We start from the raw sequence: 11858 nt of genomic DNA on the forward strand, positions 1-11858 counted from the left end.
TTTAATTACAAAAGTCTAAATAAAAGGTGGGCTGTTAAAACGTTAATGATTTTTCATCACTTATATAAAAACACGTAATGTGCCACCCATATTTTTTAGGGGAAACTTAATATGAGTCCAATTTTATGAGCCATTATTAGTTATAGTCCAATTTTGTTTTAAATTTTGGGTTAGGTCCAGTGATTTATTATCCACTTAAGTTTATTTGTATTTTCTTGCCAAATTTACCCTCAAATTGACTAATTAAGTAATTATTGTTTTTTAATTTATGATTTAGGTTAATCTTATCCTTAATTATAGGATTAGGGATTGAAATGTCTTTTTTTCTTCTCATTTCCCCAACCGTTAATTTCTCTTTTCTTGTTTCAATTCTCTTTTCTTGTTTCTCCCTCATAATATCTTTCTCTTCCTGTGTTATTTTGCTGAGTAATCTTCTTCCATAATATTCCTCTTCTCCTCCTCTTCCATAAGAATGATGAATATACATTTGATTGGTTAAAAAAATATATATATATATTGCATTAGTGTTTTGGATTCTTCATCTTTTATTTTATTTATTTATTTTGCTTTTTTTTCTTTTATATATATATATATATATATATATATTTTTTTTGAAGTTCTATTGAATTAGCATTTTCTCTAGTGTTTCCTCCCTCAATATCATTTTTCTTCCCCTCTTTTTTTGTTTTATCTACCTATATCACTTGTCCTTTTTTATTTTTTTATATTATAAGGTACATGTATCATGAATAATTGTATTTATCTACCTATATATATATATATTATATATTCTGTTGATATTTTAAGATTAATTGTGTTTATCTACCTGTACCACAAGATTTTTTTATAATACTCTACCCATATTAGAGATTAATTGCATATGTATCATATGTTTTTTTGTTTGTAAATTAACTACCTGCATCGCAAATTGATTGCATTGCATACCTGCAACACAGATTAGTTGCATTATCTACCTACACCATAATTAGATATTATTTAAATATATCTTCATGACATATTTTGTATTTATGTACCTATATCATAGGATTTTTTTCTTTTTGTAATCTACTTTTATCAAGAATGTATATCACAGTAGATTTTGTTGTTGATAAACATGCCATGAATTTTAATTTTAATTTTTTTTCCTTGGATATTGAATAGATTAAAGGCTTTAATGATTCAAAATTTGAATAAATCAAGAAATTTAAATATATTTTAATTTAGATTATAAAAGGGCAAAATAGACATAAAAAAAATCAGTTGAACCTAAACTGATAAGGCACATGGAATTGGACTCAATTGGAAAGTGGCTCAATTTTTTGGACTCGGATCTAAATGCCCCTATTTTTTATCATAATGAAAATTTTCCCTACCAAATGACACGATAACTCTAAAAATATGCATACTAAATATTAAAATATGTTTGATAATTAGTGAAAATTTTAAATTCTGGAGTTTTATTTAATTTAAAAGCTATAAGCTAAAAAAGAAGATATAAATATTAAAATAAGTAAAGAAACGTATTCAAGTCTTGCAATCATCCACTCAAACTCAAAAGATTGAGATCTCCAAAGCCAAAGAATCTTCATTCATGATGAAATGGACGAACACTTCGCGAACTATACACCAAAAATTGCAATATAACGAACATAAAGACACTATTTGAAAATGAGAAGTGCCGATTCGAAGAGGAACTGGCAAGGAAACTAGTGTCTACCCATATGGATTTTGTTCTCAACACCATCAATGAAGCTAACAAGAACAATAGAGTAGACCTAGGAGGAGCCAATAACACACCAATACAAAACTAAAATACTCACTAGGAAAGACTCACAACTCACTACACCAAGAAGTCTCTACGGAAATACTAAAACAAAAAATAAATCTACAACAAACCATGAGGAGAAAGCTCGGAGGCTTTAAATTTTGTAGATTTAAGATTTTGGTAGGAGAAAAGTGAGTCGCTAATTGTAGTTTCGTATGTATTAGCATTCAAAAAGTTCATACTTTCGAGTTGTACTAACAAATGATAAAGGCAAATTTATTGTAATTTCAACGTCTTTGTAATGCATTTGTAACAGTTTCGTAATTCTAGAGTAATTCATTTATAATGTTTTTCTGGTACATCTTTAATAAGAGCACTCCGAAAAGTGTAAGTATGAGTTATACTTTTATTAGAGATACTCTAATTAATTAAAAGTTTGGGATTGCCAAAATTATTTGAAAAACAACTTATTAGAGCATCTTCGAAGAAAATATATTGGAAAGGCTGTTTTTTTTCCAAAATCACCGGTCTCTTACAGCAGAAATCAAGCAAAAGCAGAAGCAGGTACGAGACGCTTCTCAAAACCGGCTTTTGTCTCGTGAACAGTAGAGTTTTAATGAAAATTTTAAAATGACAATAACGCCCTGGGTTTTTAATGAAAATATATTGGAATGGCTATGGGGAGATGGGATGACAGGGAGAGGCCGGGTGCTTAGGATTGTCCCGTGGTTTGGAGGTCGCGGCTGCGGCGGCGGCAGGAATTAGAAAATTTTAATATGGGCCGGTATTTGTTTGACTAATCTGGGGCCTGTTATTTGTTTAGTTAATTTCAACATGACTTAGATTTAAGGTAAAATTATTAGAAATTTTTCTATTAAACTATTTGTTGGTCAATACTTTTACGTAAGTGAAAATGCAGAAGATAAACATTGAAGAAGATAAACTCTGAAGAAAAATTATTAAATTATCATCCAACATTATGTTATTTGTAGTCATCTCTATATTGGCTTGTTTGACGGATTGAAAGAGATTGAACCGTAGAAATAAAATTAGAATAATAGGACTCGTAAGATAAAAATTGTACGACATGTATAAAGATATGTGAGATAACGCACTCTATTGAGAATCAATAATCTACAATATCCTGTCGATCTTCTATTGTGAAACAACAAACAACGAACTGGACTGAAATTTATTTTAACTAGAACATGCTGACACACAATGTGTGAACAATTTCATTTCATTTTGTTTTGTATAATAAAGTGTTGATTATTTAAAAAATTCTAGAAAAAGCTTACCTGAGGTGCTCGGATAAAAGTTGATCGTTTCTGGGTCGTAACCCTTTAAGAAAGCAGTGGAGAAGGTGGCATCTTGGTGAGTTGGTGGTTGGGTTGGGTGCTCTCAGCGTTTTACGAAGCCTTTTATATTTTTCTATTTTACCATTGTTAATTTTCTTTTTATTTATTTGTTATTATTTTTAGTTTTTTAGAATTTAAAATTAATTGATTTTTTTTTTTTTAATTCATGTGCAACCCACCTATTGCACATCAGTATACTAACATAAGTTTTGACGAACGAAATACACCTATATGCAAAAATATATTAATCGATTTTCAATTACACAACATAACGCAACCCTTTTTTTAAAAAGTAAACTACTTCGAACGTGCGGTGGGTTGATATTTTAAAAAAATTATTTGAATGCCCGTAATACCAAAGCGTGTGGCAAGTAACTCCGTGTTCGCTAAGCCTATATATGTGTGCTGAAACTCAAGAGTTGAAAACAAACAACGCACGTAACATACTCAGTTTCTCATCAAACTAGATTGTTTTACATTCTCTCGGTAAACCATTGGAATTTCTGTTCTTCTTTCATCACCCAAGAACTGATTACGTACGTAATTGAATTAAGTTTTGAGCCTCCTTGTTTCCGTAAATTATGTATGCAGCTTCAGTCGGAATGGGTGCTCTGAGAACGTCATTTCAAATGCTGTTTGATGCTGTAAAATCAGTGCAGGAGGAGAATACAATGTTCCAACACCTCCTCGGAGACATCAAATCCACACTGGACTCTCTACAACCACTCATCAAAGACATCGAAAAGTATAACTCCAAGGAGGGACTGCAAAATTATGCAATACAGATGGAGGAAGGAGCAAAGCTTGTTCAAAAGTGCAGCAAAGTTGGCGTCTGGAGAAAACACACATACACCAAGAGCTTAATCAACTGAACGAATCTCTCCGAAGAGTGTTTGATGTGCTTAAACTGCAGGGTGTGAGGGATGCGAGGGAGACGTTGGTTTCTTTGAGGAATATCGAGACACAGCTCTCTCGAATAGAAGAGAGTTTGAAGATAAAAAATATTCAGCCCACAGTGGTTAAATGTTCGTCTGCCGTGCCTGAACCGCCATCGGTTACAGTCGGGTTGGATTTGCCGTTGAAGGAGTTGAAGATGAAGCTCCTTAAGGATGAAAAGGTGTCTATGCTTGTGCTGACTGCTGCTGGAGGATGCGGGAAAACCACCTTAGCTAAAATGTTTTGTCAAGATCAAGAAGTCAAAGGTATGCTATTTATGATTTCACCTTTTTTTTTCTTTGAAGTTTTACATCGTCGTTAAAATGTAATACACCATTTAGAGGATTATGCAAGTAGAACTACGTGCTAGGTCCTATAAAATGTCTGCTACTCCCTCCAAACATGAAACTAAAGCGCACGAAAGGAATATAAGAAAAGATTAGAAAGACCAACAAATACCAAGTAGTAGTGATATGAACTTGACTACTAGTGGTAAGTTAAGCTGATGCCTTCCTCTTAGAGTTAAACAAGTCTTGTAATGAGCTCCTGCTTGATTACTTACTTGATCTCAGAATTGCAGACATATCTAGTCAACCTTTTATTAACACCTTTCTTACATTCTGTTTGGATAGATACATTCAAGAACAACATCTTCTTTGTCAATGTCTCGAAAAAGCCCAACTTGGACCTTATTGTACACCAACTATATCAACGGAAGGGGTCCGAGCTGCCTGCTTTCGAAAACGAAGTCATGGCAGCTAACTGGTTGCAACAATTTCTGAAGGAATCAAGACAAAATCCTCTACTGTTTGTCCTGGATGATGTTTGGTCAGGATCAGAGTCCCTTCTTGAGAAGTTTGATCAATTCAAGTTTTCAAATTACAAGATTTTGGTCACATCAAGATTTGCGTTTCCAAGATTCGGCTCTCCTTATCATTTGGCAAGATTGAATGATGAAGATGCAATGGCTCTTTTTCACTATTCGGCATCCTTGGAGGATATGAGCTCTTATACTTACGAAGATCTTTCAAGAAAGGTGATTTCTTAATACACAACACACACACACACACACACACACATATATGCTCGTTTATGCCTCAGAAGAGGGTAAAGAAATAACTTCTGAGCATCCACACACGTCAATGATCTGTGAAGAATGAAGTAAGAAGAATGAAAGAGTAGACAGTTCACAATTTTATCATCTTTATGAAACCATTTAGATGATTTTCAACAATTTAATTAAATAATAGTAATTGAATTCATTTTGGATAATCAAATTGCAGATTATCAAGCGCTGTAAGGGCTGCCCACTTGCCATTGCATTGGTTGGGAGATCGCTTCGCGGCCAGCCTGTAGAAATCTGGCAGAAAAGAGTAGTGGAATGGTGCAAAGGTTCATCTATTCTTGATTCTGACAAGGATTTACTTGCTTGCCTCCAAAGCAGCTTAGATGCCTTGGATAAAGAAAAGGCTATCATCAAGGAATGTTTTCTCGATCTAGGTTCTTTTCCGGAGGACCAAAGAATTGCTGCTGCCGCCCTCATTGATATGTGGGCAGAGTTATATGGTCTAGATGAGGAAATTCTGACCATTGCCAACCTTCACGAGCTCACCGTCCGAAGTTTAGCTAATCTTGTTGTCACAAGGTATGCAGGCTGCATGCTCATAATTTTCTATTTCAATGTATTCCGAACAAATCATTAAAGAAATTAGTATTGATCATCCAGGCATGAGAGGGAGGCAGATGGCTATTACACTGAACACTTTATCACCCAGCACGACATGCTTAGAGAGTTGGCGATCCATGAGGCGAGTCAAGACCCAATAGAACATAGGAAACGACTATTTATAAACATATGTGGGGACAAACTTCCTAAGTGGTGGACAGAACAAAAGTATCAAGCGATCAAGGCTCGACTATTATCTATCTCAACAGGTTCAATCAATCTCTCTTTAGTAAATACTTATACATGTGCGCTCGGGACACACATGCTCATTCATACGAAGACTTCAATAGGACTTCCACGCATTTAGGCTAATATCTTAAAGCTTATTGTTTGCAGATGGAGATTTCTCGGCAAAATGGCCAAACATGCAAGTACCCGAAGCAGAGGTTCTAGTTCTGAATTTTCAAACAAAGAACTATGCCTTACCTGAGTTTGTGGAGAAAATGGATAAACTAAAAGTTCTAATACTCAATAATTACGGTTCGTTACCTGCTGAACTGGATAATTTTGAACTACTTGGTTCGCTACCAAATCTTAAGAGAATTAGATTAGAACGTATTTCAATTCCTTCCATAAGCAAGGTCCTCAAACAGTTGAAAAGTTTGCAAAAGATATCTTTTTTCATGTGTGATATCGGCCAAGGTTTGGTCCAAATTTTAGATGCACTGCCAAATCTAGTGGAATTGAACATAGATTATTGCCATGATCTGGTGCAACTTCCTGCCAACCTTTGTGACCTTGTTCACCTTAAGAAGCTTAGCATCACTAATTGTCATAAGCTATCTGCCTTGCCTGCAGACATCGGAAAGCTAGTCAATCTAGAAGTGTTGAGGCTTAGGTCTTGTACAGAATTGTTAGAGTTGCCACGCTCGATTAGGAACCTTAAAGTTTTGAACTTTCTTGACATAGCTGATTGCTTTAGCGTAGAGGAGTTGCCCGAGGCCATTGGTGCAATGTGCAGCATGGAAAAGATCAACGTGAGCCAGTGTTCAAGACTGAAAGAGCTGCCTGCTTCTGTTATGGACCTTCAGCAGTTGAACGAAGTGATATGCGACGAGGAGACGAAAACTTTATGGGAACCCTTCTTACCATTTCTCATAAACATACACATAAAGGTGATCAAAGAAGATATCAACCTAAATTGGCTCAACAAGCTTCCACCCTAAGGCCATGGTCCTTCCATCAATGAGTGTTGGTACAATGTATGCAGTGTGATTGTGTGTAATGTTATTTTTCTTTTGTAATTTACTACTATTTTATGTTGTATGTGTTTGTAAATACATGGCCACACTGTAGGATTACTATAATTATCCACCATTGGTATTATTGTATATAACATGTTTGCACTTTTCATTGTTCAAATCTTTATTGATTTTCCTTTTATTTATCCAATCAATAGGTGTTGGTGCAATGTATTGCAGGGAGAAGTGCTTGGAAAGAAAATAAGAGTTCAAAAACTTTAATTCGTATGTGCATTGAACATGACAGATCTCATATGATCAGTAGGGAAGCACATAATTTCCTTATGTTTTCAAAGCATATGCACAAAAATTTTAATGTTGATAAATGTTGGGGGACTTTTTAGGTCGAGATGAGCTTGGGCTTTGAGAACGTCTTATTGTCTCCCTTAGTGCGGATTCGTACCAAGTCCTAGAATATCTCGAAAGAGTTAGCTTGTCTTAGGAAATACCCCGGTAACATCAACGACTCAAAGATGACACGATTGATCAAGATAATGACTTTCTTAAGTGAAGCATGGTGTTGAAGCTAGAAGATTATCAGTTTGCATGAGAGAGAAGGGATTTGCATGATTGCATGACATTCTTTGCTGGGTGATTTGGGCTTTCTTAGGGTGATAGTAAGGCTTCTAATGGTTGAGATGTTTGATGGAAGGCTGTGCGAATTACTAAGGTTGAATGAATGGTGATGCTTGAGGCTTGAAGTATGCTTTTAGACTAAATGGAACTCTCTGGGCTTATTTCCTGGATGGTTCTCTCTCTTGCGTTCTCTTATATCTCTCTCTCTATTCTACCCTATGATCCCCCCTCTAATGGCTTCTGTCCCTCATTATGTAAGTGAAGGGTTCTTCTCTAGGCTTCAAAGGAATCTCCCATTGTGGCTTGGTCTTTCCCTTCTCTCTCCCTAGGCTTCCTATTATTCCCATTTTGGTATAAGATAGCTACACTGTTAAGACATGCAGTTTACTTCTTCCCGAGACACGACTTTCCCAGGGCTGCCTTCCGCAGACCCTAATTCTGGTAGTGCGCTTCACAACTTTCACGCCTTGGCTGTCTGTGCATGCTGGGAAGGAAAAGTCAGCATTAAATGCCTGACTTGCTAGGCTTAGCATGCATTTAATGCAAGAATATAGTTTAGTTCTATCTAAAGGAGTTAGCTTGCTAGGGAAAGGGGTAAACTAGGCTAATTTTCTCCCAATGATGCCTGTGTGGAATGCAAAGGATATGGGCTTGGATCTTTGGGCCCCAAGCAACCCAAAGTCTTACACGGCCCTGATTTCACGTAGGCCCGATAACCTTCTGTAACCATCCACACCACAATCCACTTGATAAGCCTCGAATATGTGGCTTGGGCTTAGCATGATTAATGACTAAGGAAGCATGTCGTGATGAATATGAATGAGCATGTCGTGAATATCCGGCTTAATCACCGTGGCATAGCATGTTTGTAAATATATTCCTCATTAATCTCGTGCCTTGACATGTGTTTGGGCTTGAATGTAGGTTTTGCATGACAATTGGGCCTTGAGACTTGGCTTGATTAGTGTGTGACATTTTTGGACCCCAACATTAGCCCCTTGATTATTTAGGCTATGAGAAATCTTGAGTAGGCTGAATAATCAACCCCAAGCCCAAGGGATTCCTTTTTGAAAGTGAGCTTCTTGATGGGACTCTTCCTCTTCCCGTGTGGTAGCTGATTATTCCCTGACATTTTGCTCGTTTACTTCTCGTGCACGTCCAATCATATGGAGAAACTCTGGATATTCCCCATCTCCACTTAGTAACCGTTACAAATTGCTCTCCTCCCTAGGATTTTTCTTTTTCTTTTTCTTTTTGCCTTCTCTGTTTTCCCTGGTGATGGAATTAGGCATGCGTCTTTTCTCTTTGATTATGGGTTCCAAAGATTTTAGAGTTTTAGTATGGACACACAAGGGGTGCGGGTTTTTCCTTCGAGAAATTGAACTCCACTCCTTGGGTAGTCTTGCTGCTTTGAAATCTTCTGCGCTTGTTCTGTGATTTCTTTCCTTCTTTTGATGTATATTGTGCAATTGTCGTCGAACTTAGCTTGCTTGCGTGTTGATGCGTACTTAACTAGGACCGATGGATTGATTGCATCAATTTGCTTGGCATGATTAGCTTGACTGCATATAGCCTGTTTTGATTGGATATGCGTGTAACATACTTTTCCTGGCTAGATCTTATAGGGATTTTATAACATGGAATGTGTAGGGAAAGATGCATGTGTTTTGCGTGATAGCATGTAGGGAAAATAGTCTCATGTTAAAGTCTTAGACTTTTGCATGGAAGACTTTGAATTTTATGAATGTACCCTTTTGCTTTCGTGGGACGCGTTTGCTTGCTTTCCCAAGATAGATTCCTTGTCGTGTTTCACTTTGTATGCTTGCCTGTTTCTTTCTACATGTTGCACTGGCTTGTAATATTTATGGTTTGACGGTTGCTTTCCATACGCGCATTATGGCTATGGAATCACCAAAGTGTCTAAATGCAGTTGATGGATCCTTCGCCAAAGTGTCTAAATGATGGATCCTTCACCAAAGTATCTTACGGTTATGGATTTAACTAAATGATTTTGGCTATTTTTAGCTACGCTCTCTGGAACTTGATTTTGATCCTATTTAATTCTTTGAAACTCTAAAGTTGTCACTTTGTTCCCTAGAACTTGATTTCAATCTCACTTTGCCCCCTAAAACTCAAAAGTTACCACTTTACTTCATGAAACTCAATATTCACTCCACTTTAGCTTGTTTCTATGTATTTCGTTAAATAACCAAGAAAATTCAAAAAGGATATTAAATGCACTAGACTCTCGAATTTCTTATGTGGCATAATTAGATTCCATTTTTTATTGACATGGCACAAGTATAAAGCTCACATGTTCAATCAAATAGTACCACATATATTGAAACAAAATAAACAAAAGAAAATTTAATTTTAAAATGTTGTATACCTATATATATATATATATATAAAGAAAAAGTAAGAAAAATAGCAAAAACATTTCATGGGTTTCATCTCTTCAATTCCTCTCTCTAATTGTTGTCCATACATTCATTCCTTCTCCCTCCATCTCCAACCACCTTATCATTTGTTCAATTGATTTTGTTATTTCTTATGATCTTAATAGAGGTGGCTAGTGAAGAATGAAGATGAATTTTTTTGTTCTTTCTTACTATTCATTTATTTCAGGAGAAATTTGGCATATTACTAATTATAAATTTTGAGTGGATGGACTTATTAAAAAAAAAAAAAATAGAAACGAGGCAATGTAGAGCAAATTTTGAGTTTCAAAGAATAAAGTGGTGAGTTTCAAGAAACAAAATGAGATCAAAATCGAGTTTCAGGAAGTAAAGTGACAATTTTTAAGTTTCAAGTAACAAAGTGAGATCAAAATCGAGTTCTAGAGAGTCAAGTAATGACTATTAAATTTTAAATAGTAAAATGAGATTGAAATCGAGTTCTAAATAGCGTAGCTAAAAATAAGCCAATAATTTTGAAAAGCTCAACCATTCTCTTTTGTCCGTTCGAGCGCAAAAGAGCAGCTTAAGCTAACAATTTATAGGCCCAAGTTGATAAAATGGGCTAAAATTTTTCGGTGGAAAGTTTTTTGGTCGAAGTAAGTTGGGTTTATTTGGGAAATTTTGTTATATTCCAATTATACCCTGTTCATGTAGCGGTCCAAAAGCTAAAAGATAATAAATAAAGAAGGGCAGACCAGTAAATTGACTATTATTTTAAAAGTTAGTTACTTTTCTGGGTAAAAAAATCCTCGTTATTTTATCCAACTCTTTCTAGGAAATGAAGTGAGCAGTGACTGGAGAAAGAAAACACGATTGAAAGGTTCCAACTTGCGACTGATTCCGATTGAACACAATACTTTTCTGAGAGGGATGGGAATTGGGTTCTGGTAGGTGGATTCCTTGTCCCCAAAGAAAGAAAAACAAGAAATTCACCCATGCACACCACTGTTTGCGTTGCCGTCCGCAAAATTGGAGAAACAAAAATACGCAGGGGTCAATCAGATCAATGATTCAAGTTGCAGGGTAGTTTTTAAAATTTTAAATATTTATTTTATTTTTTTATCTTTGGATCAATGCATTGTAATTACACTCTCATCGGAAGCTATGAATGTGAAAAAAATGCGTGTAGGTGTATTGGATTCTAGGGTTGAGTGAAAGAGTTTGCATTGGTCACATTCTTGTGTAGCAAGAAATAATGTAGGAAGAAGTTTGGGTTAGAAAGCTCGGTGCGGTTTCAAACGGTTTCGGGTCGATTTAAAAAAAAAAATTACAATTTAAAATTTATACTTATCTACGCATAAAACAGTCTCATTTTCTACATAGTAGATTAATTAATGAATCCCTGTCAACAATAAGTGATTGAGTGAGGATATTTTGATAATCCATTTTCATCTAAAATTTGGACAATATCAACCCTACAACAAACTTGCAAGACACAACTATTAAAAAAAGTGATGAATGATGATATTCTAGCGTGGTTGAGTCCATGCTAAATGTATGGACTCTAACAAATATCAGTTAAAACATGACATCTAATATAAACATTTAATTAAATGTTTATTAATACTTGCAGTGAGGTTCGGTTTTGGTGCGGTTTTCAAAAGCCAAAACCGAAACCAAACCGTTTCTTACAATGTGGTTATCCAAATCGTTTCAAAAACGCAAAACCAAACCGTTCGGTGTGATACTATTTGATTTGTGTTTCGGTTTCGGTTTGCTGTTCTAAGTGCCCACCCCTATTTGCTATTAATTTGAGAAAATTTATCATATCAATGATATCATCTCTGCACGTGGGTG

At 35.5% G+C, this 11858-nt stretch overlaps 1 protein-coding gene across 1 annotated transcript; it reads left to right on the forward strand.

Annotated features, from left to right (window-relative positions):
• The first annotated feature begins 3527 nt into the window (after window positions 1-3527).
• LOC103938909 (probable disease resistance protein At5g66900) lies at window positions 3528-7138 on the forward strand. The gene is given in 6 exon segments (XM_009348959.3): window positions 3528-3978; window positions 3981-4325; window positions 4692-5095; window positions 5343-5704; window positions 5786-5994; window positions 6122-7138. Coding segments are annotated over 6 exon segments (2424 nt in total). The 5' UTR covers window positions 3528-3704; the 3' UTR covers window positions 6952-7138.
• Window positions 7139-11858: the final 4720 nt, after the last annotated feature.

The sequence above is a fragment of a genome, unplaced genomic scaffold (assembly GCF_019419815.1).
Source record: "Pyrus x bretschneideri cultivar Hongxiangsu unplaced genomic scaffold, Pyrus_bretschneideri_v1 Contig59, whole genome shotgun sequence".
In the NCBI taxonomy this organism is placed as follows: domain Eukaryota; kingdom Viridiplantae; phylum Streptophyta; class Magnoliopsida; order Rosales; family Rosaceae; genus Pyrus; species Pyrus x bretschneideri.